The following is a 23974-nucleotide window of genomic DNA, read 5'->3' on the forward strand; positions in this document are numbered from 1 at the left end:
GTGCTTCAGGGCATAAATGTCAGCTGGTTAATGACTCAAGCATTCTCGTATTTTTCGTGATACTCCTGTCAGAAGACCTGCAGGTGAAACAACTCTTTTATGTATTTACCTACAAAAGTACTTCAAAACCTGTGCATTGTCTGTCACAGTGGAAAAATACTGGTTTTGAAGAACTTAGTTATGCTTTGCTTGTTTTCTAATGGCTCAAGTTAAAGTTACTGGATCAGAGAGATACTTTTAAACACACCAATTTTCAGCAAAATCAGGTCCTGAGAATTTTACTTTTGAGAATGCTGGGCTTTTGTGACATTTCTGTTAGTATTGGAGATGACAGTTTGTTTAAAATTAGGAATATCTGTGATAAAGATCTCATGAAGTTTCACAGTGCATTTAGTTCATGTCAGGTGGTTTGCATTTGTGAAAGTCTCGTTCAAAAGTCGAATTATCTTTTAAACAATTTATTCCATCCAAGGAAAGTAGATTCAGAAGGAAGAAGGAACAAAGATTGGGTTTAATATCCCGTCAGCGTTGAGGTACATTAGAGATGAAGCACAAGCTCGGAATGTGTCAGGGAAGGGGAAGGGGGGAAGGGGAAGGAAATCAACTGTGCCTTTTCAAAGGAACCATCTCAGCATTTGCTTGGAGCAATTTAGAAAAATCATGGAAAACCTAAATCTGGATTGTAGACATGGATTTGAACCGCTGTCATCCTGACAGCAAATTCAGAATAAAAACATTTGTGTTGTATGACTGTCAGACTAGGTACATTTTGGACTTCACTGTATATAAAAGTGAAACAACAAATACTGGGTTTGACAATTTATGGAAAAGTGGCGACGTACTGGCAACACTTTTGAGATATATTTAGAGCGTGTTCTGTACGTCGACAACTGGTGTTCTGGCACAGACCAGCTGCTATTGCTTGACAATGAGGGAAGAACTGCAGAAGAAATTGAAATGAGGTGAAACTGTTGCACTGTGCTCTCACCCTTTGTTGAAAGCATCAGCTATCACTCTTTGCTTTGGATAGTATTAAATGCTTTACTGCTGTTGCGTGATGCTCTACAAACAATGTCTACAATTTCCATTCGTTGTCCACCAGCAACATGTTTTAAGATGAGGAGTGCTGTAGCTCAAAATTAATTTTACAGTTTCTCATCCAGTCAGAATATCTCACTAAGTTGTTTAATGTTATAGAAAGCTTTATATCTCATTTGTTTTCCTTTTAGAAGCAATTATTAATGCAATTTTTTCGTGGCGAATTCTTATGTTATCGCGCCATAGTAACTGTGGTGTAGTGTGTTTCACTGTCATCGTTTATGTTGTTATGGTAAACGTATGTGGTAAACTGTGTGAATACCTTGCAGTGCATGCTCTATAGCAATACAAGTACACTGCACATTTTGCCATGTACGGATTCATAGAAAACTTAACAGTGATTGAATTGGGTATTTATGGCATTCAATTAAATTTAAACCAATAAAAGTGCCCATGTTTTGTAGCTCCTGGAGCAGTAGGGAGTTACTAATACTGGTATCAGCAAAAACATCTACAGAGGTTGCTAATTGCTTTTATATAGGCTTAGCACAGAGCGTATATGAAGTACAGCGCACTTGCAGTACAAAAATTAAATGTTCCGTCTCTCTCTCTCTCATATTACGTGAGAATGCCAAAGAAATTTAGCGGAACAATTCAGGACCACAAGCTGAAGTAAATGCACAATCACAGGGTTGCCAAATATATGCACAGATGTTGTCAATTCTTAGCTGTGCTACGGGCAGCTATGTAGCAAAATGCTTGCCATGCTCATCTTATACAGGATCCCAGACGGAAGGCACGAGCATGTTTGGTTTTTATGCAGCATTATCTCCAAACACATTCTAACGTTGCCTTTCACGCTTTCTATGTTTAAGGCATTCAATTTGAGATAATCTATAATTCCCCATTTCTTGAAGCTTTCTGGCATGGAAAGGGGCTTTAAAGTGTGTGATATATAATTTCATTGTTGGGATAGCAAAGCTAGTGATATTCGTTTCACCTAATGCTGTATATGGGATTTGAAATATTGAGGTATATATTTTTTCATCATGATTGAAATTTCCCTAAAATATAAAGGAATAAAACACTTACTTTTTAAGTTTTCAACGTAACTTATTTTAATGAAATACGAAGTAACTGGAAATCAAACTTGACACATATGTCATGAAACATTAAGATATTAAACAATTTGCACCTCAAAATCGGCTTGTCTAGGTGCACTCGTGTGCCACATACAAATAGAATTTCACAATTACTACACGATTGCAGAAGTATGTCACCAGGGATGGAAGCAATCCCCATCAAATCAGAAAGAAGTTACCTTGAAATGTCTTACTGCGGGTAGTATGTAGTTACCGTAAGTCCATCTAAAATGTGAAGTCTGCAATCCATCACAGACTTTCTAATTTTCGTTCCTGCACTCCTTTTTTCTTCATAAATTTGACAATAGTTAAATTTAAATCAATAAATAATTCCAGGCATGGCTCTTGACTTAACCAATGCACTTTGTAGTAATTTATGGAGTCTCTATACTCTCCATTCATTCCCATTAAAAACTGTTGCAACTGAAAATAGAATAATGGATACAACATCAGAAATTTTACTATTTGTATCACCAGTTTCTTCAAGTGTTCCATGCTTGCAAATTTAGCACAAAGTGCTTCTTGATGTACAGAACAATGAATACCGTCTGCCACCATCTTAATTTTTTGCTCTTTCATTGTGATCTAAAAGTTTGAACTCTTCCTACTTGGTATTATAATGTCATTTCGTAGCAAATAAGCAATATCGTTGCTTATCCGAACAGAAAATTCTTAACCCTCTCTTCTACGATTCCCATTCAATTTTATGGGTTATGATGACAGATCACTAGAATGCCTCTTTTAGTGCAAACTGCCATCAGACCTATGAACATATTTTAAACCTCAAACAAATAGCAAAGGATTAACAGCAGTGACACATGACTCTGCCGAACTTGGGGAGCTGTGCCGACCGGAAAATGCCGCACCACAATGCTAAATGAACTGCTGTGCTGTTCCGGGTACTTCCGAGACGGACTGAGCAAAGTTGAGTGACAGTGCCAGGTCTTGGCCCGCATACACTGCACACATGAAGTTTGGAATGCTGTGGCTGGCCCTGATACAGATAATGTGTCTATACATTTTGATGAGATAGTTTGTGAGCATCAAAATATGTGACAAATGGCGACTGCTCTTGATTGCATTGATTTTGAATCTTAAAACATTTACATTGCCAAGGGACTGTAGACATTAGTATTTGACATAATTTTCAACTTGATACCTTTTTCCTATTCCTAAGAGAAAGGAGTCTTAATACACTAATAAAGTCGGTTGTAATGGTTTGGTTTGGTTTGTACCGACTGAGATATGGAACCATATAAATATGTAACCTATGTCCACCCAAATATTTCATAATACACTCCTGGAAATGGAAAAAAGAACACATTGACACCGGTGTGTCAGACCCACCATACTTGCTCCGGACACTGCGAGAGGGCTGTACAAGCAATGATCACACGCACGGCACAGCGGACACAACAGGAACCGCGGTGTTGGCCGTCGAATGGCGCTAGCTGCGCAGCATTTGTGCACCGCCGCCGTCAGTGTCAGCCAGTTTGCCGTGGCATCGCAGTCTTTAACACTGGTAGCATGCCGCGACAGCGTGGACGTGAACCGTATGTGCAGTTGACGGACTTTGAGCGAAGGCGTATAGTGGGCATGCCAGAGGCCGGGTGGACGTACCGCCGAATTGCTCAACACGTGGGGCGTGAGGTCTCCACAGTACATCGATGTTGTCACCAGTGGTCGGCGGAAGGTGCACGTGCCCGTCGACCTGGGACCGGACCGCAGCGACGCACGGATGCACGCCAAGACCGTAGGATCCTACGCAGTGCCGTAGGGGACCGCACCGCCACTTCCCAGCAAATTAGGGACACTGTTGCTCCTGGGGTATCGGCGAGGACCATTCGCAACCGTCTCCATGAAGCTGGGCTACGGTCCCGCACACCGTTAGGCCGTCTTCCGCTCACGCCCCAACATCGTGCAGCCCGCCTCCAGTGGTGTCACGACAGGCGTGAATGGAGGGACGAATGGAGACGTGTCGTCTTCAGCGATGAGAGTCGCTTCTGCCTTGGTGCCAATGATGGTCGTATGCGTGTTTGGCGCCGTGCAGGTGAGCGCCACAATCAGGACTGCATACGACCGAGGCACACAGGGCCAACACCCGGCATCATGGTGTGGGGAGCGATCTCCTACACTGGCTGTACACCACTGGTGATCGTCGAGGGGACACTGAATAGTGCACGGTACATCCAAACCGTCATCGAACCCATCGTTCTACCATTCCTAGACCGGCAAGGGAACTTGCTGTTCCAACAGGACAATGCACGTCCGCATGTATCCCATGCCACCCAACGTGCTCTAGAAGGTGTAAGTCAACTACCCTGGCCAGCAAGATCTCCGGATCTGTCCCCCATTGAGCATGTTTGGGACTGGATGAAGTGTCGTCTCACGCGGTCTGCACGTCCAGCACGAACGCTGGTCCAACTGAGGCGCCAGGTGGAAATGGCATGGCAAGCCTTTCCACAGGACTAAATCCAGCATCTCTACGATCGTCTCCATGGGAGAATAGCAGCCTGCATTGCTGCGAAAGGTGGATATACACTGTACTAGTGCCGACATTGTGCATGCTCTGTTGCCTGTGTCTATGTGCCTGTGGTTCTGTCAGTGTGATCATGTGATGTATCTGACCCCAGGAATGTGTCAATAAAGTTTCCCCTTCCTGGGACAATGAATTCACGGTGTTCTTATTTCAATTTCCAGGAGTGTAGTATCGTGCAGAAAGTTTTAAGTACACTGGTAAAAAACTTTTCAAGGTCTTTTTATTTATTATAATTTCATGTTCTGTAACTTCAAAGTGGGGACAGCTGCAAACACTACCGAAAACTGTATCCTGAAACAATTACCACAGATACTACATATTATGTTGTACATCCAATTCCCATACATATTTATCAAATGCGAGGCACTGCCGGTTCGCTACTTTCTATGTATTGGGAAATGTAATGGTGCTACAGCATTCACTTAGGGTAGCCCAAAGTTAATTTTTTGTCTGAAGATGTCTCATCTCATTTTGCATGAATATTTAGCTGAGTAAGAGATATGTACCCACTGCATTCCACACAATTTGATGCAAGTTCAAAAACAAGCTCATCTCAATTGGTGTAAAGAAACACTCAAAAAATTCAAAATGTATAATCTGTTCCTCATCATAATGTGGGTGGGTAAGGAGGGGGCAAATACATTCATGAGCCACACACTAACCAGCAATACACTTTGTTTGTTTGTTTGTTCTAGATAAATGAAAATCAACAAAAGTTAAGAAAAACATCAAATTAACATCTCACTGCCTTCATTCACCTGATTTATTACCAAACAGGTTCATTTTTCCTTATGTAAAAAAGACAGAAACATGGATAATTATTTTAATCATTTCACGTAATTATTGTGCTTGGTTTTCTTTCCGGCACTTTTGAATTAATGCCATAGCTACCAACTGAACAGTCCCTCTGCCTGTTTTGCCACTCGTTGTAAGCAGGGATTTCACACGCTGCTATTATGCTATTGGATGAAGCTGTCGCTTTCTGGAGTGGCCATTAGGCATTAAGTGCCGCCTCGCAGCCTCTCAGTTTGCCATCAGTAACTGCAGCAACAGTATTAAATTTTTGGAAGGTGGTTATTAGCAGGCATCAAGTAATGTTTGTTTCACCAACAGCCAATTTTTTTTTTTAAAAAAAAACCCAAATATCAATCAGTTTCAGTCACAGACCACCTTGACAGATTCTATATAGACACACAAAAAAATTACATGTAGTACACAGGAAACATTACACATTCAAAGATTTTTAGAATCAAGAAACTTGTCATCTAGATGTTTTTATGCCATATGATGAAATACTTTTGGTAGATCTTCGACAAACTTCAATATTTTGTACAATTATAATATTTATAACACTGATTTTCTTTTCAGTACGGCTCTGTTTACATTTATTAGTATGTTTGCCTCTAAAAGTTCTGTGTTGTATACAGGAATTCATGACATGTTCTACACGCGAGATTTGGCCGTTATTTAAGTAATGACAGATGTGATGTCGTGGCTTACACTGTTCTGATCCTGTTAGTGTTCATGTATATTTTGCACTTCATAGGAAGATAATTCGTAAAATTTCCTGTATACTACATGTAATTTTTTTTGTATATTTGGCTAGAACCTGTGAAGATGGTTTGTGACAAACTGGTCGGTATTTGGTTCTTAAATAAAAAAGCAGCTGATAGTCAAATTTTGTTCATTTAATAACAGCATTGTCTAGGGACTCTATAGTGGTGATGGTGAGTGTGGCATTTGCTGTAGACCTGGTAGTCAGTCTGGTTCCCGAAGACATGATAGCAATTTAGTGGCTTGGAGTAGGGTAAAAGGTTTTATTGTGTGTATTGCTTAACAGAGATGGGCAAACTGAAACACTTAACTGTTTCGAAACAAATGAAACAGTACAATGTAATGTTTCGATACGATGTTTTGAAACAGTGAAACAGTTTGTGTTTTGTAATCTAATAAACCTACACATTTTATCATCTTGAATGTCTACTGTATAAGTATGTCCATATAAACATAAATGAGGTGCGAGAGCGCTAATCATATCGCAGAAAGTATGAAACTATCACTTAGGCGTCTTGGCAGTTTCGTATTTCCTGAAGCAAATGCGCTGCTTTCGTGTCGTGTGACTTTCATACTTTTCAATTGGCCGAGGACAGCCCTAGCTGAAGACAGAAGAACGAACTGGAGGTGGGAGCAAACTGCAGAAACAACGGATATGCTACTGGGATTCCCACATTCCGTTAGTATGGGTAATATACCCATCTTGCTAATTTCCATGCACACAAAGGGAATCATTGTGGATAATAGGCACAGTGACTATAGACTCACAAATAATGCCAAATAATTCGAATAAATAACAAAATATAACAGAAAAAAAGTTTTGTCTTTTAAGATGTTTCGAACCGTTACTATAAATTCATTATGCTTCCCAGCCCTTCCCGTTCACCATTACACTATCAGTGATATGTCAAACAGATTGCTTGCAGTTATACCTACATCAAATTTATGTATATGTCTAATAACTGTCACTTTACGCTTCTTTTTATTCAAAATGTTGTAGGCTTACTTGCGTTTCTTAATATGATTACTGTACATGACCAGAGAAACGTATGTTGTAAAAAAAAGTGTAATTTAACTGAATGATTTTCACATATTTATTATTTTGAATGTGAATAGAATACGTTGTTTTATTGTTTGGTTAGTGTTTATAAAGCAGATGTTGCGCCATTTCGGAATAGGACAGTCAGATAGAAACGAAGCTTTATTTTCGGATATCTTAAGCTTCATGCTATTGCTTGTCAAAAAGATTTCAACACTCTTGAAAGTGTTTCACGAAGTGGTATGTTGTGTTTCAGTACCTATGCCGAGCCCGAATCTTGCCCGACACAGTGCTGAATGAAACATCACTGTTTAGATACAATTAGTCCATTCCAAGCAGAGGTGGACTGAAACAGCCTTATTTTGAAACAACGATACAGTTTCTGCGTCTGGCTCGAGATCGAATCTGGTCCTGTTACCCGAGACAGGGGCGGAATGAAACACCACTGTTTCGAAATAGTGAACCACAGCCGTTCCGAAACACTGAAACAGTTCCACGTATCGGTACACTGTATCGAAACATATAAACAGTGGCCAAGTCTATTGATTAACAACCCACACTTGACAGGTTACTCGCCAGGCCACAGCGAAGATACAGGCCAATGTAATTTAATAGTGCTGTCATCGTGAGTGTTTGCTGGTGTATTTGCAACTCGTCACACCGTTGCTGGTGGAGCGGTTGGTGGTATCTAAAATCCACTGAGTTACGGGGGTTGAGTTGTTTGGGGGAAGACACCAAACTGTGAGGTCATTGCTCTCATCGGATTACGGAAGGACGGGGAAGGAAGTCTGCCGTGCCCTTTCAAAGGACCCATCCCGGCATTTGCCTGGAACGATTTAGGGAAATCATGGAAAATCTAAATCAGGATGGCCGGATGCAGGATTGAACAGTCATCCTCCCAAATGCGAGTCCAGTATGCTAACTACTGTGCCCCTTCACTCGGTCTGAGTTAAGGTTCAGTCACTGTTTAACACCCAATTACAAGGAGATATGTGCTGGAGTGCACACTGCCAGGGAGTATATAAAATTTCTGTATGTTGCTACTATATGTTACAGCAATATCTGATTGCAGTGTAACGGTTAGTTGGTTTCACTTGTGACCAAGTGCTGATTATTGCTCAGTTCAAGTAGATGAGCTATGGAGCCATGTGCTACGGTGTTGTGAACGCTTACAAGCTAAAACGGCTTTGTGCTTTTGGTGCCCTCAATCTGGTCATTTTCTGTAACTGATTGAGTGAGTCTGGCAGAGCATAATCACTTTATCTCATTTTGGTTACAAGTCTGTAGACAAATTGTGGAAGGATTGATGTGCGTTTGAATTATGTTGTCGACAGGTCACACAATTTCGGGAGTGTAATTGTGCTTTGAAATGAATTGGGTCTGGTAGTGATTGAGTGGCTTCCGCCCCAGACTTCGAAGAACCTGGTATTGCACAACTATTCCGTCCTCTGTGGCAGTTATTCTAGATGGTACCTTACTATTATTTTATAATTTATCTGATGATGTTATCACAGCTTTAATTTGCCCAGCTAGTTTTGTTAAACTTATTGCTGAGTTATGATGGCCCACTGCATTTGTAATTTTAGAGTACTCACAAATAAAGTGGTTACAAATGGCTCAATGGCTCTGAGAACTATGCGACTTAACTTCTGAGGTCATCAGTCGCCTAGAACTTAGAACTAATTAAACCTAACTAACCTAAGGACATCACACACATCCATGCCCGAGGCAGGATTCGAACCTGTGACCGCAGCGGTCGCTCGGCTCCAGACTGTAGCGCCTAGAACCGCACGGCCACTCTGGCCGGCCTAAAGTGGTTACAGTTTTAAGGCAAGTTTCACAGTCTCATTAGGTATATGTAGTAACTGTTTTGCCTGAGCGAAGAATTCTGTTATATATACACTGAGCTTTCAATAGTAGTGTATTTCAGTACAAATTACTTTGTCATTTGTGGTTTCCCTTAATTGTTGCAGTGGACATCAGGGTCCTTACTAAGCTATCATCAAAACTTTGGTAGGGATTTATAGTGACAGTTTCCAGTTTCCTGTAGCAGTACATAGGAGATTACACCTCCCTGCATCCAGAGCAACAATGGGACATTATGTACCAGTCATCTTTAAGAGATTCAACTATTCTGTCTAAACTTTATTCTAACAACTCAGAATCAAATTAACCCTGTCTGAATTAATACCCAGCCTTCCACTCCCATCATATGTTCCTATCCTGCTTCACTAATAAATCCGTCAAAATCTATGTTTCAAATGCACCAACAATATAATAGCAAAAAATGGCTTCAAAGTAGATTCAAATGCATGCAAAAGTGTATAAATTTTGTTGTAAAAGCATGAAAGATGGATGTCATAATACAGACAAAAATGTATAGAGGCAAATAAGACATATATAATAGATAGCAACGCACGAACCTTGTTTAGCCGCCAATTTCTTGTTCCTGAAACAAAAGGAGATGAAACCATCAAAATTTTGAACATACTAAACATTACACTGTAACACAAAATAAAAATTATACCTACTGCTTATTATTTGTTACAGCAGCATCTTTACTTGATTCAACGGTCTTTTTCTTTGCATTTACAACTGTTCTCATTCGTGTACCCTGTAAATGCAAGCAGATGGAATGAAACTAGGAACAATCTAAATAATGTATGGTAATACATTACATCTGAAAAATGCATTCCAAATTTTTGCTGCAAAAGATTAAGTTTTCTGTTGGGTCAAAAACTATGCTTTTAAACAGAGACAACTGAAGAGAAGAGCTTGGGAAAGTAATGTGTGCACTGGAAGAACAGCAGATACAACAAAACCAAAGAAAAGGAGAGAGATTGGGAGCGTCAGACAGAGAAGGTTATCCAGGGCACAGTGTAAACACATCATGAAGGTAAGCAGACCAGAGCAAACAGGGAAACCGAAGTTGAGAGAGGGGGGGGGGGGGGGGCAGTGAAATGGGGCAGGTTGAAGGAGTGGGATAGGGCACATGGAGAAGGTTGAGGTTGGCCGAGGGCCACGGAAGGGTGGGCCGAGGAGTGGAAGCAGAGAGGGGCGTGTGAAGCGTGATAGAGTGATGTAAGACAGGAATGATGGGACCTAGGCCTCAGAGGTTCGGATTAGTGCGGGGAGGGGGAGGGGAGGGGGGGTGGAGGTGGGGAAGAGCCAGACCAGCTGCTGGGGAGGCAGGGGGGAGAGACCAGCTGCTGGGGAGGCAGGGGGGAGAGACCAGATGCTGGGGAGGCAGGGGGGAGAGACCAGATGCTGGGGAGGCAGGGGTGGAGAGACCAGATGTTGGGGAGGCAGGGGGGGGAGAGACCAGATGCTGGGGAGGCAGGGGGGGAGAGACCAGATGCTGGGGAGGCAGGGGGGGAGAGACCAGATGCTGGGGAGGCAGGGGGGAGAGACCAGCTGCTGGGGAGGCAGGGGGGAGAGACCAGCTGCTGGGGAGGCAGGGGGGAGAGACCAGCTGCTGGGGAGGCAGGGGGGAGAGACCAGATGCTGGGGAGGCAGGGGGGAGAGACCAGATGCTGGGGAGGCAGGGGGGAGAGACCAGATGCTGGGGAGGCAGGGGGGAGAGACCAGATGCTGGGGAGGCAGGGGGGGAGAGACCAGATGCTGGGGAGGCAGGGGGGAGAGACCAGATGCTGGGGAGGGATGGAAAGATGTGGAGGAAGGAGGTATATAGAGGAGGGAAGGATTGAGGGAGCAGTGGATGAGTGATGTAGGGCGATATAAAGTGAAGAAAGGAGGGAGAGTGGGAGAGATGGGGGTGGGGGAGAGATGGGGGAGAGGGTTGTGAATTGGGTCATGGAATTGCAGAATGTCATTAAGAGACAATATGGAAGATGAAGAATTACAATTGAGGGTATGAGAGTTCCTTTTTGGAGTCTTTCAATGTAGTCTTTCCATCTATCTGCTCTTTCCTCTCATTTCAAAAATGTAATTCATCTTGCAATCTAAATATTTATGACTTTGCCTTTAATTTCACTGACACTTGTTTTAACATTCCTACAAGCTGACAACTGTTTCTATTGTAATTTCTTCAACTTTCTCTTGCACCCTTTGCTTTCTGCAATTTCTTTTTATTTCATTCCTAAATGGGTTATGTCTTCCTGAAGTTCACTGGACATTTCTGTACTTCCTATTTTCATCAATCAACTACAGTATTTCTTCTGTTACCCACAGTTTCCTCATAGTTATCTTCCTTGCACAGTGTCCACCAACTTTTGTTATTACATTTTTAGAGATGTCTATTCCTTTTCAACTGCACTGCCTACTGTGGTATTCATTATCGCAATAGCAATTGCTTCAACACACTTCGAACGTATCTTATTAACCCTCATTAATTCAGCAGCTCATTTCTTTGCATACTGATTCTTCTGGACAAGTCTCAAACAACAACCTAACCTTAATCATTACTAACTTTTAATCTGAGTCTGTAACTAATCCCAGATACGCCTTACAAGCCATTATCTGATTTCAGAATCACTCTCACCACAATGTAATTCAGCTGGAATCTCCCATATCTCAAGGCCTTTCCCAAATATATATCTTGCTCTTGCAATTCTTGAAAGAGTATTCACTATTACCACTGAAATTTATTGCAGAATTCAATTATTTTTTTTCTCATTTCTTATTCCTATTCTAAGCCCACATTTTCCCGCAAGACTGTCGCCTATTCCATCCCCTATTACCACATTCCAACCCCCAATGATAATTAGACTATCATATCCGTTTACATAGTGAATTACCTGTTCAGTACCCATGCAATATCTCTTCATCTTATGCTTGTGTTGTCAGCATGTGTCCAAGACTATTGCTTGCACTGGTTTTCTCTATATTCTGGTGATAGAGCAATGCTATCACTGTACTGTCCATACTAACTCAACTCTCTGCCCTACATTCCTATTTATAATGTACTGTACTACTGTTATACCATTTTCTACCGCTGTTTATATTCCCCAATATGATTTGAACAGAAATCCTTATCTTCTAATGCATGGTTTCCTAGCGACATACACAGATAAAATTCTCTCTCACTTTCAGCGGCACCAAGTGGTTTAAAATCCATGATCATTCAATCGAGTACTCGTGGACCACTGAAGTTATGACTGTCATGTGATTACTGCTGCCAACATTATATAGCTGTGCTACTACCTTTAACATTACTGGTGCCCAGCCCAATGCCATATAAAGTAATTCAATTGTATATCATGTAAGACAAGTGTAATGTGCTGCGAATACGTAGAAAGAAAGATCCTTTATCATTTAGCTACAATATAGCAAGTCAGGAACCGGAAGCAGTTAATTCCATAAATTGTCTAGGAGTAGGCATTTGGGGTGATTTTAAAATGGAATGACCATATAAAATTAATTATCGGCAGCTGCTTCAGCCCTCCAGTAGCCAGAGCTGTGCTTAATTGGAGAACGCCATCTTTATTGAGTGTGTTTCAGAAATTTTTATCACAATCACTTCTTTTATTATGCTATCCCAGAAACTATTTGTTCATTTAATAATAGATGTTTCATCAAATGCAACTTGGCATCCATTTTGCAGAGTATGCTCTGCTACTGCTGATTTCTAGGGATAACATAGGCAGAAAAACATGTCCTATACAGTGCTGTTCAATAGAGCACACAGTCTGTCCAACAAAATATTGTCCACAACTGATGGTATTCTGTATATTCCTGGTGTCCTGACACTTATATAATTTTCACAGACTGCATGAGTTATTGAATTTTTTCTTGGGGCCTGAAGACAGAATCGACTTTATGCCTGTTTAGGAATAGATAATTTTTCCAGTTACTGTGACACACAATGGCAAAAATGCAAACTTCTTGTGTCCTCCTCATGGGCCTTTTGCTTTTAAGTTTTCTGTTAAATGGCTTGCGAAATCTGTTGATTTTTGTAGCAGTTCTATTGGAAGGTTTTCTGTGTCTGCAAGGGCTTCTGCCTGATGTACCATGGCCCCAGAACAGAATGTTTCTGGCCTTGGTGATGGTAGCTGGTAGAATGTAGATGCCCATCCATGTAGGTAGGGTTTCAGGTAATACTGTGGTTTCGACACCCATTTGCTTTACAGTGGATGATGATGTCAATGAACAGCCTGGCACCACCCATCTCAACCTCCATCGTGAAATTGACAGGGTCATGGATACTGATGATGTGATCTAAGAAGTCTTGACATGGCCGAGAAGTAGTCTGCCAATATCTTATGGATTTTAAACCGTTCAATGTGGCCAGAAGCCCACACAGAATTTCATCAATCATTATCTCCTTTTTGTTTCACTTCACTGACCCCCTCAAATATTACGCCTGAGCTTTTACATTTCCCTTTTGAGATTTTCTACCTTTCCTACCATGTATAAACTTCAAACATTCCACATTTGCTAACTCATAGAATGTTACCGTTTCACTGGTTATTTACTCCTTTTTTCATGATTAAGTTAGCTGTGCTACTGGTAGAAATTTGACCTTAATTTTCGAAAGGAAGCTATCTAAATCTAAGTTTGCACCCCCCCCATGGACATTGAAATTTTGGATTTCCTTCTCTGTATGTCTTGGGATCATTACATGATTAACCTGGAACTCTCCTAGTAGAGAATTGGGAGAGACCCATGTTTTCTGTTTTCTTAGAAGATGTGTAAATGCTGCTGATTTCATTATCAGATCAAAACTCTTAAAACACTTCCACCAGATTTTCACCATTCTGATTAGTCCTGTTGTTGGATGGATAGTTCCCAATGATGATCTTGAATTCTTATTCTTTCCAAGTTGAGCATTTAAGTCTCCAAGTATAGCAAAATTCTTTGTTGAAATCCCGGGTGGTCTCTCCTACATACATTCCCAAAAGTCTTGTATTTTCTCTGTTCTGTTTGTCTCATTTTCAGGGTCATGTGCATTATTCACTGTGTATATTTTATTTGCTTCCCTAAAATAAGTGTGGAAAAACTTTTGTTCTTGGAATTGAAGTCAGTGATGACTCCCAGTATTTGCTTACTGATTATAAAACCTGTGCCGAGGTGAGGTACATTCTTCATTATTCTCTTGCCTGGCTTTTCCTTCCAATCTAATGCTGCATCATTTGTGTGTAAACCTGTTTAATGAGTTTTTGTTTGGCCATGGTATCTGTAAGGTGTTGCAGTTTTCCTGCTGTGGAGAGTGAGTTAACGTTGAAGGTAGGAAAATATAACACTTTTTTACTTTTAATCTCTTGCATGTTGGTGTGAGCTCCCCAGAATCCATTGGTGCAGACTTCACTGACAACAGTAGATGGTTCCCACCTGGGTTAGTACTCTCAACGAGAAAATAGTCTTCCTTAATGGAAGAAATAATTTCTTTTATTTTATAACAAATTTTTCCATTCTCTTGATTTTGGGTCAATACTTTGCATCTACCTTGGCCTTTGATGACCCATTCACTGTACTGTTTATAGTAACTTAGTTGCATTCATGTTTTCTTGCTCATTATTGGACTTATTCCAGCAATACCCCGTTTGATTTTGTACTGATAATCCTGTACTGACCTGAACAGAAATCCTGTTCTTCCAGCAACCACACTTCACTAACTCCAATTATACGTAACTTCAACCTATCCCTTTCCCATTCAAATTTCTGTAACCTACATGCCCGATTAAGGGATGTAACATTTTATGTCCTGACCTATAGATTTGGTTTTCCTGATGACATTATCTTAGTGGAGAGAGATCTTCATACAGTTTAGGTATGCGAGCCACCCCACTGTGTCAAGATCTGTGGTATTTTTTAAGGAGGAAGCTTCAAAAATATGTCACCCTTAACCACATTCCCAAAAATGTGGAATTCCACCTTAACCAAATTTTAAAGATTTTTCCAGCTGTTGCCAGTTGATCCACTTCTCTATATGAAGCTGTTTGTGAGTTTGCCGGTAAATCACAAGTACTGTGAAGTCACAAGATGAGGCTTTCAGCTCCAAGTACTGCAACTTGCCTGGAACAGGCAACAGTCTAATCCTTGGAAGGAAGATTATGACGAAGCTACTAAATTTTAAAAATCTGTTTTAAGAAGTAAGTATGTTGTCAAAAACTTGTTTGTGAAATGATAAATCATTTCTGCTTGTGTGACACCCACATATTATATCACTGTTTTATTTTCAGTTGTTTCTCTCTAAAATAATGTTTCATTTAATTTAATTAAACTTTATCTTTGTCATACTGTGAGCTGTTACATTTTTTCAATCATTGGGAATATGCTTACTGAAGCCGACAATCATTTAACGAATTCAGACTTTCTTCAATGCGAATAAATGCAGGGTCCTCAGACATGCTACAACTTGGTTGCATATTTCCATCAAATTCTGATTCTTTGCTTTCAGTTATTAAAGAGTTCATGTTTCCTTTCTCTGGACAATTTCAGTCTGCTCGAAGTGCAGATTTTAATTCATTGTACCATATTAAAGTTTAGGTGAATCATCAAAGAATTTACATTCCTAATATCAACCATCCACTATGATCCTTTTTTAAAGGAATTCCACCCAAATTTTGATTTTTCATCCTTGGCATTCCTTTTGAGAAAGTCACCGAAATATCACAACGACGAAAGTGAAAAATTCAGATAAAAAAATAATATTCTGTAAGGACAGAATAATATAAAATACTTTAAATTACACAATATTAAAAGAAAAGTGTTAAACACTTTTCAAAATCTCATTTTACAAACTCAGTAATGGAGTACAGCGATGTTTAATAATAATTTCCTCTAACTCAACTGAAAACTATTGCATTCCATGTAAAAACCTACACCTGTCTGATAAAGGTCATAGATGACTTGTGAAGTTCACATATTTTATGAGGTATATGAGTACTATACATTCACACACAGCAATATGCTCCCTCCTAATGGCAGCAGGGTTTGGCTAATTGTATCTTAATGTTTTCTCGCTTCTGAAGTGGATTATATGGCCAATAGAAGGGCTATATATTTTTCCCTTTTTCATGAATATATTTTACAACAACTAAATTAAAAGTGATATTGAAATAAAAAATATATTTTTGACAAGTCTGATAGCTGTAATAAAAAAAGGAAAGATGAGAAAAGACAGGGTAATAATGGAGTTGACATACAAGGAATCCCTACAATAGAAAATTGAAGAAAAAAAGGCTAAAATGGTACGGGCATAGGAAAAAAAAAACGGATGAGATGAGGATGGTTAGGAAGATGTGCAAGACTGAGCTGGAGGGCAAGAGCCAAAGCGGACGGCAAGGGACAAGTGCCTAGAAAGGGTGGAAGAAAGTATTCGAAAGAAAGGGGAGGGCTGAACTGACTGAGAAAAGAGAGAGGCTGGTGTTCAAAGTAGACCCTGCTGGTGATGGGAAACTGTAGATGGTTATTTATGATGAAATATATAATCAAATATTCCTTAGATTTTTATGTCACATATATGACAAAATGATAAGCTTAAGTGTGGTTAATGAACACACATTAATTTCATTTTAACTGCAGTTTTATGAACCAGCCTACAAGCTATGATCAGCTAACAAAGCACATTACAAAATAATTATGTTAATATGATCCCACTGAAATACCACATGAAATTTAGCATATGTAGTAACAAATAGTACATGAAATATGTATTAAAGCAACTCCATATTTGAAATTTGGAAATAAAAAAAGAGGTTCCAGTGTGGAAAAATTTAGCATTTTTAGGAATATGGTCAAAACAACACGTCTTACTTCATGCTTGTAAGAAACCAAATAAGAGAGCAAGCACAAATTTACTGTGTGTACATCAAATAGTTTGAGGGATGGTCATTTCAACTTTTTAAAACACACAAATCAAAGGTGAGGCAGGCCACTCAGGGACTCACCAGACCGCATGGTCCCCCCCCCCCCCCCCCCCCCTCACCCCAGGGGTTGAGTAACCTGCCTCTCCTCTAGTTTCCCCAAGCTATTCCTCTTTTCTTCTTCGCGAAGGGAACTATCAGTTCTGAAGGCTAGGACAGTTTCTTGTACTTTCAAATGCAAGTGTTATGTTTCTTCTTCGTCATCTTCATCAGCATTTTTCTATTGCTTTACTTAGAACTTCACCTCCTGAAGGTATTCGTCAGAAATTCTGTCTTCTCGCACTTTTGTAGTTTTCTCAATGGAATATTGTTTTAGACCATTTTTAATGCTTTCACTAGAGTAATTTTTATCTCTACTATTTGATGTTTTGCCCATTTTATGTTTCATTTCTTTTAGGTATGCTAGCTGCATAACAAAATTTGTTATTTCCTGTTCCAAAAATGTAATTTGAGGAAAAGTGTGAATTTTGTCAATGTCTCTGAAGCAATGCCACAAACCTTCCTGGTATTTGAAGTACTTGTGTCCACTGATCCATTTTTTATATTTTGTAAAGGATCATCGTTTGTCTCATCTGATGACTTCATCTGTTGGGAAAAGAAAAACATTACTTTTTTAACATCACACCCCAAGTAAGTATTACTTACAGGCAATTGCATGTATTACCTTTTTTGCTTCTTGTTTCTGTGATGCAACTCGTTCCTTCTTTGATCCTGAAAATACAGACATTTTTAAAGTGATTCTCTCTCTCTCTCTCTCTCTCTCTCTCTCTCTCTCTCTCTCTCTCTGTCTGTCTGTCTGTCTGTCTGTCTGTCTGTGTGTGTGTGTGTGTGTGTGTGTGTGTGTGTGTGTGTGTGTAAAACAACTTATAATTGATTATGAACTTATGCTAACCTTTGGCCCCTCTTTGACCTCTTTTGGTTCCTCTGTTAACTCCAAGACCCAACTCCTTAGCTTCATCCTGGATAAAACATATACAAATAATAAAACACAGAAAAACTATTCAGCATCATTTAGCAAAAAATACAGAAAATTTTTGGCTCTTATAATATCATCAAATAGTAACCACAATCAAATTCATACCCAAAAGCTGGGTCTTTAATCAAGTACAACACTTAGCACCAAATTAGGTGTAGTATGTACATCAACATACAGATGGAACAGAACTGCCTCCTGGATGAACGGTGCTACTATTTATACAAACATCGAATACTCCAGAATATGCAAATATTACAAACAAGGTTTTGAGAACCTTCTAGAAACATTAAATGCTCATAGATGAGCAAAAATAGTTTATTAAAAGTATTTAAACACAAAATGCTATTTTTTAGTTTCAAATGTAAATACAAAATGGTTTTAAATAAAAATATTTAAATACAAAATGCACAATACATATTTTCAAAATATGTTTATTGAAATATCTCCAGCCAGTGAACATTTTCATGCTATTTATTCACCAATTTTAGTATCAATAATTGTTCAAATACTTCATCTCTCATATCCTGCCTAGGTGGCCTCATTATTCCACCAAAGAAAAATAGTTGTTCAACAGAACAGAACTTTTTAAATGTTGTAGTGTTTACAGATCTATTGTAGTGTTGGCAATACCTCTGGCTACAGAAGTATCAGAGCCATCGACAAACATATAAAGGGAGTCAACCTCCGTGTTATCAAAATGTTCCAAGTTCTTCCCATGTTCTTCTTCTTGTCTGATCTTCTGCACTTCTGAAATTAACAGTTGTTTAACGTATTCTCAGATAGCCTTCGGCACCCACTCCAATTCAAAAAAGGATAAGGTATGGGTGCCAATATGCCTTTTTTCTGGTTCTTCTAATTTATTGAATTTTTCAAGATGCCTATGAAGACGTTCTTCAATAACTGTTATCAACACACCACAATTCACAGGTTTACCCAGTTGCAACCTGCTCAGCATTCTCATTACTTCTGGCAGAAGACATTCATAGTAGGTGCCTTTGTCCCTTACTGAAGTTCTGATGCCATAAGCTACAGGTTCTGAACAGCTTATGTATTCACTAAGAAATTGTATTTCAATTTTTTTAAACCCCAATAATCCAAGATTACTTAAAATTTCATTTACAGTATAAAAATTGGTATTTTGCATTTCAAATACATGTATTTAATATAATTCATGTCTCTGTAAACACTAAATAACAAATATTCGCTAGTGACTGGATCTGAACGGGCGGCACACAGCGTACTAGCTAGTAGCAACAACTGCTGCTCCACGTTGCATGACGTGCAACTCACAGCATAGACTTCAAATGACATGGTGCCTTCCACTTGGTCAGCATCAGCTTATGTCTCCACAGTACTCTCCAAGTCAGAGAACAACAACTCTGTGATTGAGAATGTGTGTCTTGCAGTTGTTTGCGCAATCACTAAGTTCCAATCCTATTTACAGAGCAGACCACTCACTACTGACTCACTAGTCTTCATACTATCAAATGACAAGGATCCATCAAGACTCTCAGTATCATGGGTATTGAAGCTTCAGGCATAGGACGTCAAGGTAGTATGCAAGAATAAATGCAAACACAAGGATGACAACTACCTTTTGCAGAATCCACTGGATGCACAATACAGTGCTAATAATATCTCGTCTACATATATATCTACATGGGAAAAATTATATATAAAACCAAAGATGAGGTGACTTACCGAACAAAAGCGCTGGCAGGTCGATAGATACTCTGCAAATCACTCTTAAGTGCCTGGCAGAAGATTTAACGAACCACCTTCTCAATAATTCTCTATCATTCCACTCTAACAGTGCATAGAAAAAACAAGCACCTATATCTTTCCGTGCAAGCTCCGATTTCCCTATGATGATCGTTTCTCCCTATATTGGTCAGCATCAACAAAATATTTTTGCATTCAGTGGAGAAGGCTGGTGTTTGAAATCTCATGAGAAGATCCCACTGCAACGGGAAACACCTTTGTTTTAATGATGTCCATCCCAGTGACATTCTCTTCCCTATTTTGTGATAATACAAAATGTGCTGCCCTTCTTTGAAATTTGTAGACGTATTCCGTAAATCCTATCTGGTAACGGTCCCACACGGAGCAGCTCTATTCCATAAGAGCATGGATAATGGCAGTGCAGGCAGTCTCTTTAAATCTGTTGCATCTTCTTGTGTTCTGCCAATAAAATGCATACTCTGAGTCACCTTCCTCAACATTTTCTGTGTGTTTTTGCAATTTAAGTTGTCTGTAATTTTAATTTCTACGTATTTAGTTGTATTTATGGCCTTTAAATTTGATTGCTTTATCGTGTAACCAAAGTTGAAGCAATTTCTTTAGCACTCGCGTGGATGACCTCACACTTTCCATTATTTAGGTTCAATTGCCGATTTTTTGCACCATATGGATATCTTTTCTAAATTGTTTTCTAACTGGTTTTGGTCTTCTGATGACTTTAATAGACAATAAATGACTGCATCATCTGCAAACAACCTAAGAAGGCTGCTCAGATTTCTTTCCTAAGTTGTTTATGTAGATAAGGAACAGCATAGGGCCTATAACACTACCTATGGGAACGCCAGAAATCACTTCTGTTTTACTTGATAACTTTGCAGCAATTACTATGAAATGTGACCACTCTGACATGAAATCACAAATCCAGTCACACGAACTTTCCATAAGCACGTCATTTGATTATAAATCACTTGTGAGGTACAGTGTCCAAACCGTTCTGAAAATCTAGAAATAAGGAATCAATCAGAAATCCATTTTCAATGGCACTCAACACTTCGTGTGAGTAAAGAACTAGTCATGTTTCACAAGTACAATGTTTTCTAAATCCATGTTGACCATGTGTCAACAGACCATTCCAAAATCCTGCTGCATATCAACATTAATGATATGGGCCTGTCATTTGGTGGATTACTCCTAATGCCTTTCTTGATTACTGGTGTGACCTGCGTAACTTTGCAGTCTTTGGCTATGGATCATTCATTGTGTGAGCTATTGTATATGATTGTTAAGTATGGAGCTATTTTATCAGCATACTCTGAAAGGAACCTAACTGGTATACAGTCTGAACTGGAACACTTGCTTTTATTAAGTGATTCACTGCTCCGAGGACATCAACTTCTAAGTTACTCATGCTGGCAGCTGTTCCCGATTCGAATTCTGGTACATTTACTTCATCTTCTTTGGTAAAGGAATTTCAGAAGGCTGTATTTAGTAACTCTGCTTTAGCAGCTCTGTATGAATTGTATTTGCATGTTGCACTAACAAACATTTCAGCTGTAAAAGGGTTTTTGGAACACTGCTGGAGCAAAAATAATTCTAAGTACTATTGCAAATAGCTAAATAGTACTTCTCAGAGACAGAGAAAGTCCATAGAAAATTTTGTGGACAGAATTATGAATCTAAATATTAATATCTAAGACCTTACAAAAAATGAAACCACTAATAAAGCTATTCTACATGAAGCAGAACATAATGCACTGGATGAATTCCTGCAGAGTTTGCCATCTCAAATTCCCCTAAGGTACAAGCACAGTTTTAGAAATCATAGAACAATGCAGTGGCAACTGCATTGGCACTAGCAGAAACAGATGCAGTGACCTGCCTTGGAGAAATATGGATAGTATTTAATATACAAATCATATGTTATTGGTATGGTCAGGCTCATCAAATTCAGCATACTGCAGGAAATCTGTGTGGCAACCGTAAACAGGTTGGACATGAGGGGTGGGAAAGTCGGTAAAGATTTTCACAAGCACAGGCTAGTGTAATTCACACTCTGGCATTAAATAGAAGTGGACCACTGTGCAGCTTCTGTAAATTTAAGCATAGAAAATCCATGTGTGGAATCACTGGCAGACTACTGCATAACCAACTTCGTGAAAGGAAGAGTACGTAAGTTTTTATTCGACACGGAGCCACATGCTTGCATGGAAGTACTACAAGTCAGCCTCGGCTATGATGTTTTACTCTATGTTTCCTGAGTAGAGATCATGCTAAAGTCAATATGGAATGGTCCGTAGGAAAGATGGATGGTACATCATTCTGTTTAGGTTCTACTGCCAAGAACACCAAAAGCACTGCAAGGCACGTCTCTAAGTCTGAAGAAGCCACCTAAACTATACACACAGTCTTTTGGAATTGAATTGGAAGATAAAATACTGCAGGGTACAGTAAAACTAGTCCGAGTAGACACAGGAGTAGATTTGCCACTCAGTATTTTATCTTAAGTGAAATACTTAGTGGACTGTGAGGAACTGGACAAATTGCAATGTTTTGTGCACTGTAATGCATCATATGTGCAATGGATAATTTCAGTTCAGTAGAGGTAGAACTATTATGAAATACGATACTAGTCTACCTAGAGGTAATGGAGGAGGAATATTTGGATAGAGAATTAAATATGGAGTACTCTAAGCCAAGACAGTCTGCAAATTTAGCCAGTCTGCAGGAGAATATGTTACCTTTACAGAGAAGTGATAGGGAGGAAATAGAGAAGTTGCTAGAGGAATATGTGGACTTGTTTAACCCTCCTGAATCATTGCCTCCAATAATACAAAATATAGAATTCCCACAGAACGAACAGCCAATGTACAAGAAACAATATCAAGTTCCACATCACCTCCAACTGGTGATAAAAGAGTTTTTCTTTTAGCAGTTGCCTGATGTGATTAGAAAAGAGTAGCAGCCCTAGAGGGCACCCAGTGGTAATTGTACCCAATAAAATAAAGGATTGGACCAAGGCACATCAGTTTTATTGACTGTCAGTATTTAAATCAGTCACATATACATACCCACAGCCAAATATGGAAGGAAGAAAATGAAGACTTATGGCACACACAAAACATTTACAGCTTGGTGACAAATTCTTTGAATATCAACAAAACTGGAGATCTCTTACACAGTGGATCAGCAATGAGCTTTTGCCAAAATCAATCTCCAAGTACAAACCCAGGCGGTTTCCGCAGAGTGCACAAATCAGGGAGAATAGAGAAAATAAGCTTTAGTTTTCAACAGGTCTAAAGGGTTAATGCATGAAGATAATGAATTATATGTTGTAAAAATTAAATAATTCTAGAAATACATGAAAACAAGGCTAAATGAACAGGTAGGATGTACATGGTTGGAACTTATATAAAGGACACGAATACTCAAGACAGATAAATTAATGTCATTAATGTATCAAAGTGGACCTCATATAATACAACTTGAATTGACATTACACTTCTCTCTTTACAGGCAACTCAGAGTGTGTCATTACAACACAAAAAGCTGCCCTCCTAAAATTTAAAATACACTTAGCACAGAACTCAGAAGGTAAACTATATTGCGTGTTCTCCCAACAGAGTAAGTTGCTGGATGAAGTCTTGTTGCATGTGTTCCATAACATTGATAGATACTGCTTATTACTGCTTCCTTCCAACTACTATTGTGCAGCTGTCCTCAAATGTGAGGTAATACCAGACGCCACAATCACCCCAATGTTTCTCTTAGAAGTTACCATTGGTTACACTGAAACTGGCATAAGAAGTCTTGCTACTGGCAATCTTTTTAACAAGTCCCACTTTACGCAAAAAAATCTTGCTTTCAACAAATAAATTAGAATCTCCATTTCTGACAGGGTACTAACTCCTACGAAGGTTTGTGGTTAGTCTTCATTTTTAAACATATTCAGCTAAAATTTTAACTGAATTGACAGCAGTAATTCAAACTGATACTTTCTGTTTATAGGTAGATCACAGTTTTCGGTCAATATTTTCCATCTCCATTTTAGGGAGTTAAATGATACACTAATGCTTCCTGATGAAGTTGTACAATTGTGCATTTGAGGTTGTATTGCAGATG

At 39.3% G+C, this 23974-nt stretch overlaps 1 protein-coding gene across 5 annotated transcripts in view; it reads right to left on the bottom strand.

The window, feature by feature from the left end:
• The window catches only part of LOC124804323 (centrosomal protein of 112 kDa-like), a 174240-nt gene that overhangs the window by 32072 nt on the left and 118194 nt on the right, over positions 1-23974 (bottom strand). For 4 of the 5 annotated variants that reach the window (XM_047264743.1, XM_047264742.1, XM_047264744.1 and 1 more), the window contains exons 7-11: positions 18032-18098; positions 17804-17850; positions 17638-17724; positions 9844-9926; positions 9736-9761 (exon numbers count right to left, since the gene is read on the bottom strand). In XM_047264743.1, the coding sequence (XP_047120699.1) occupies positions 9736-9761; positions 9844-9926; positions 17638-17724; positions 17804-17850; positions 18032-18098 (310 nt within the window). The remainder of the gene's footprint in view (positions 1-9735; positions 9762-9843; positions 9927-17637; positions 17725-17803; positions 17851-18031; positions 18099-23974) is intronic. The other variant, XM_047264746.1, reaches the window with a different exon arrangement.

The sequence above is a fragment of the Schistocerca piceifrons genome, chromosome 1, assembly GCF_021461385.2.
Source record: "Schistocerca piceifrons isolate TAMUIC-IGC-003096 chromosome 1, iqSchPice1.1, whole genome shotgun sequence".
Taxonomy (NCBI): domain Eukaryota; kingdom Metazoa; phylum Arthropoda; class Insecta; order Orthoptera; family Acrididae; genus Schistocerca; species Schistocerca piceifrons.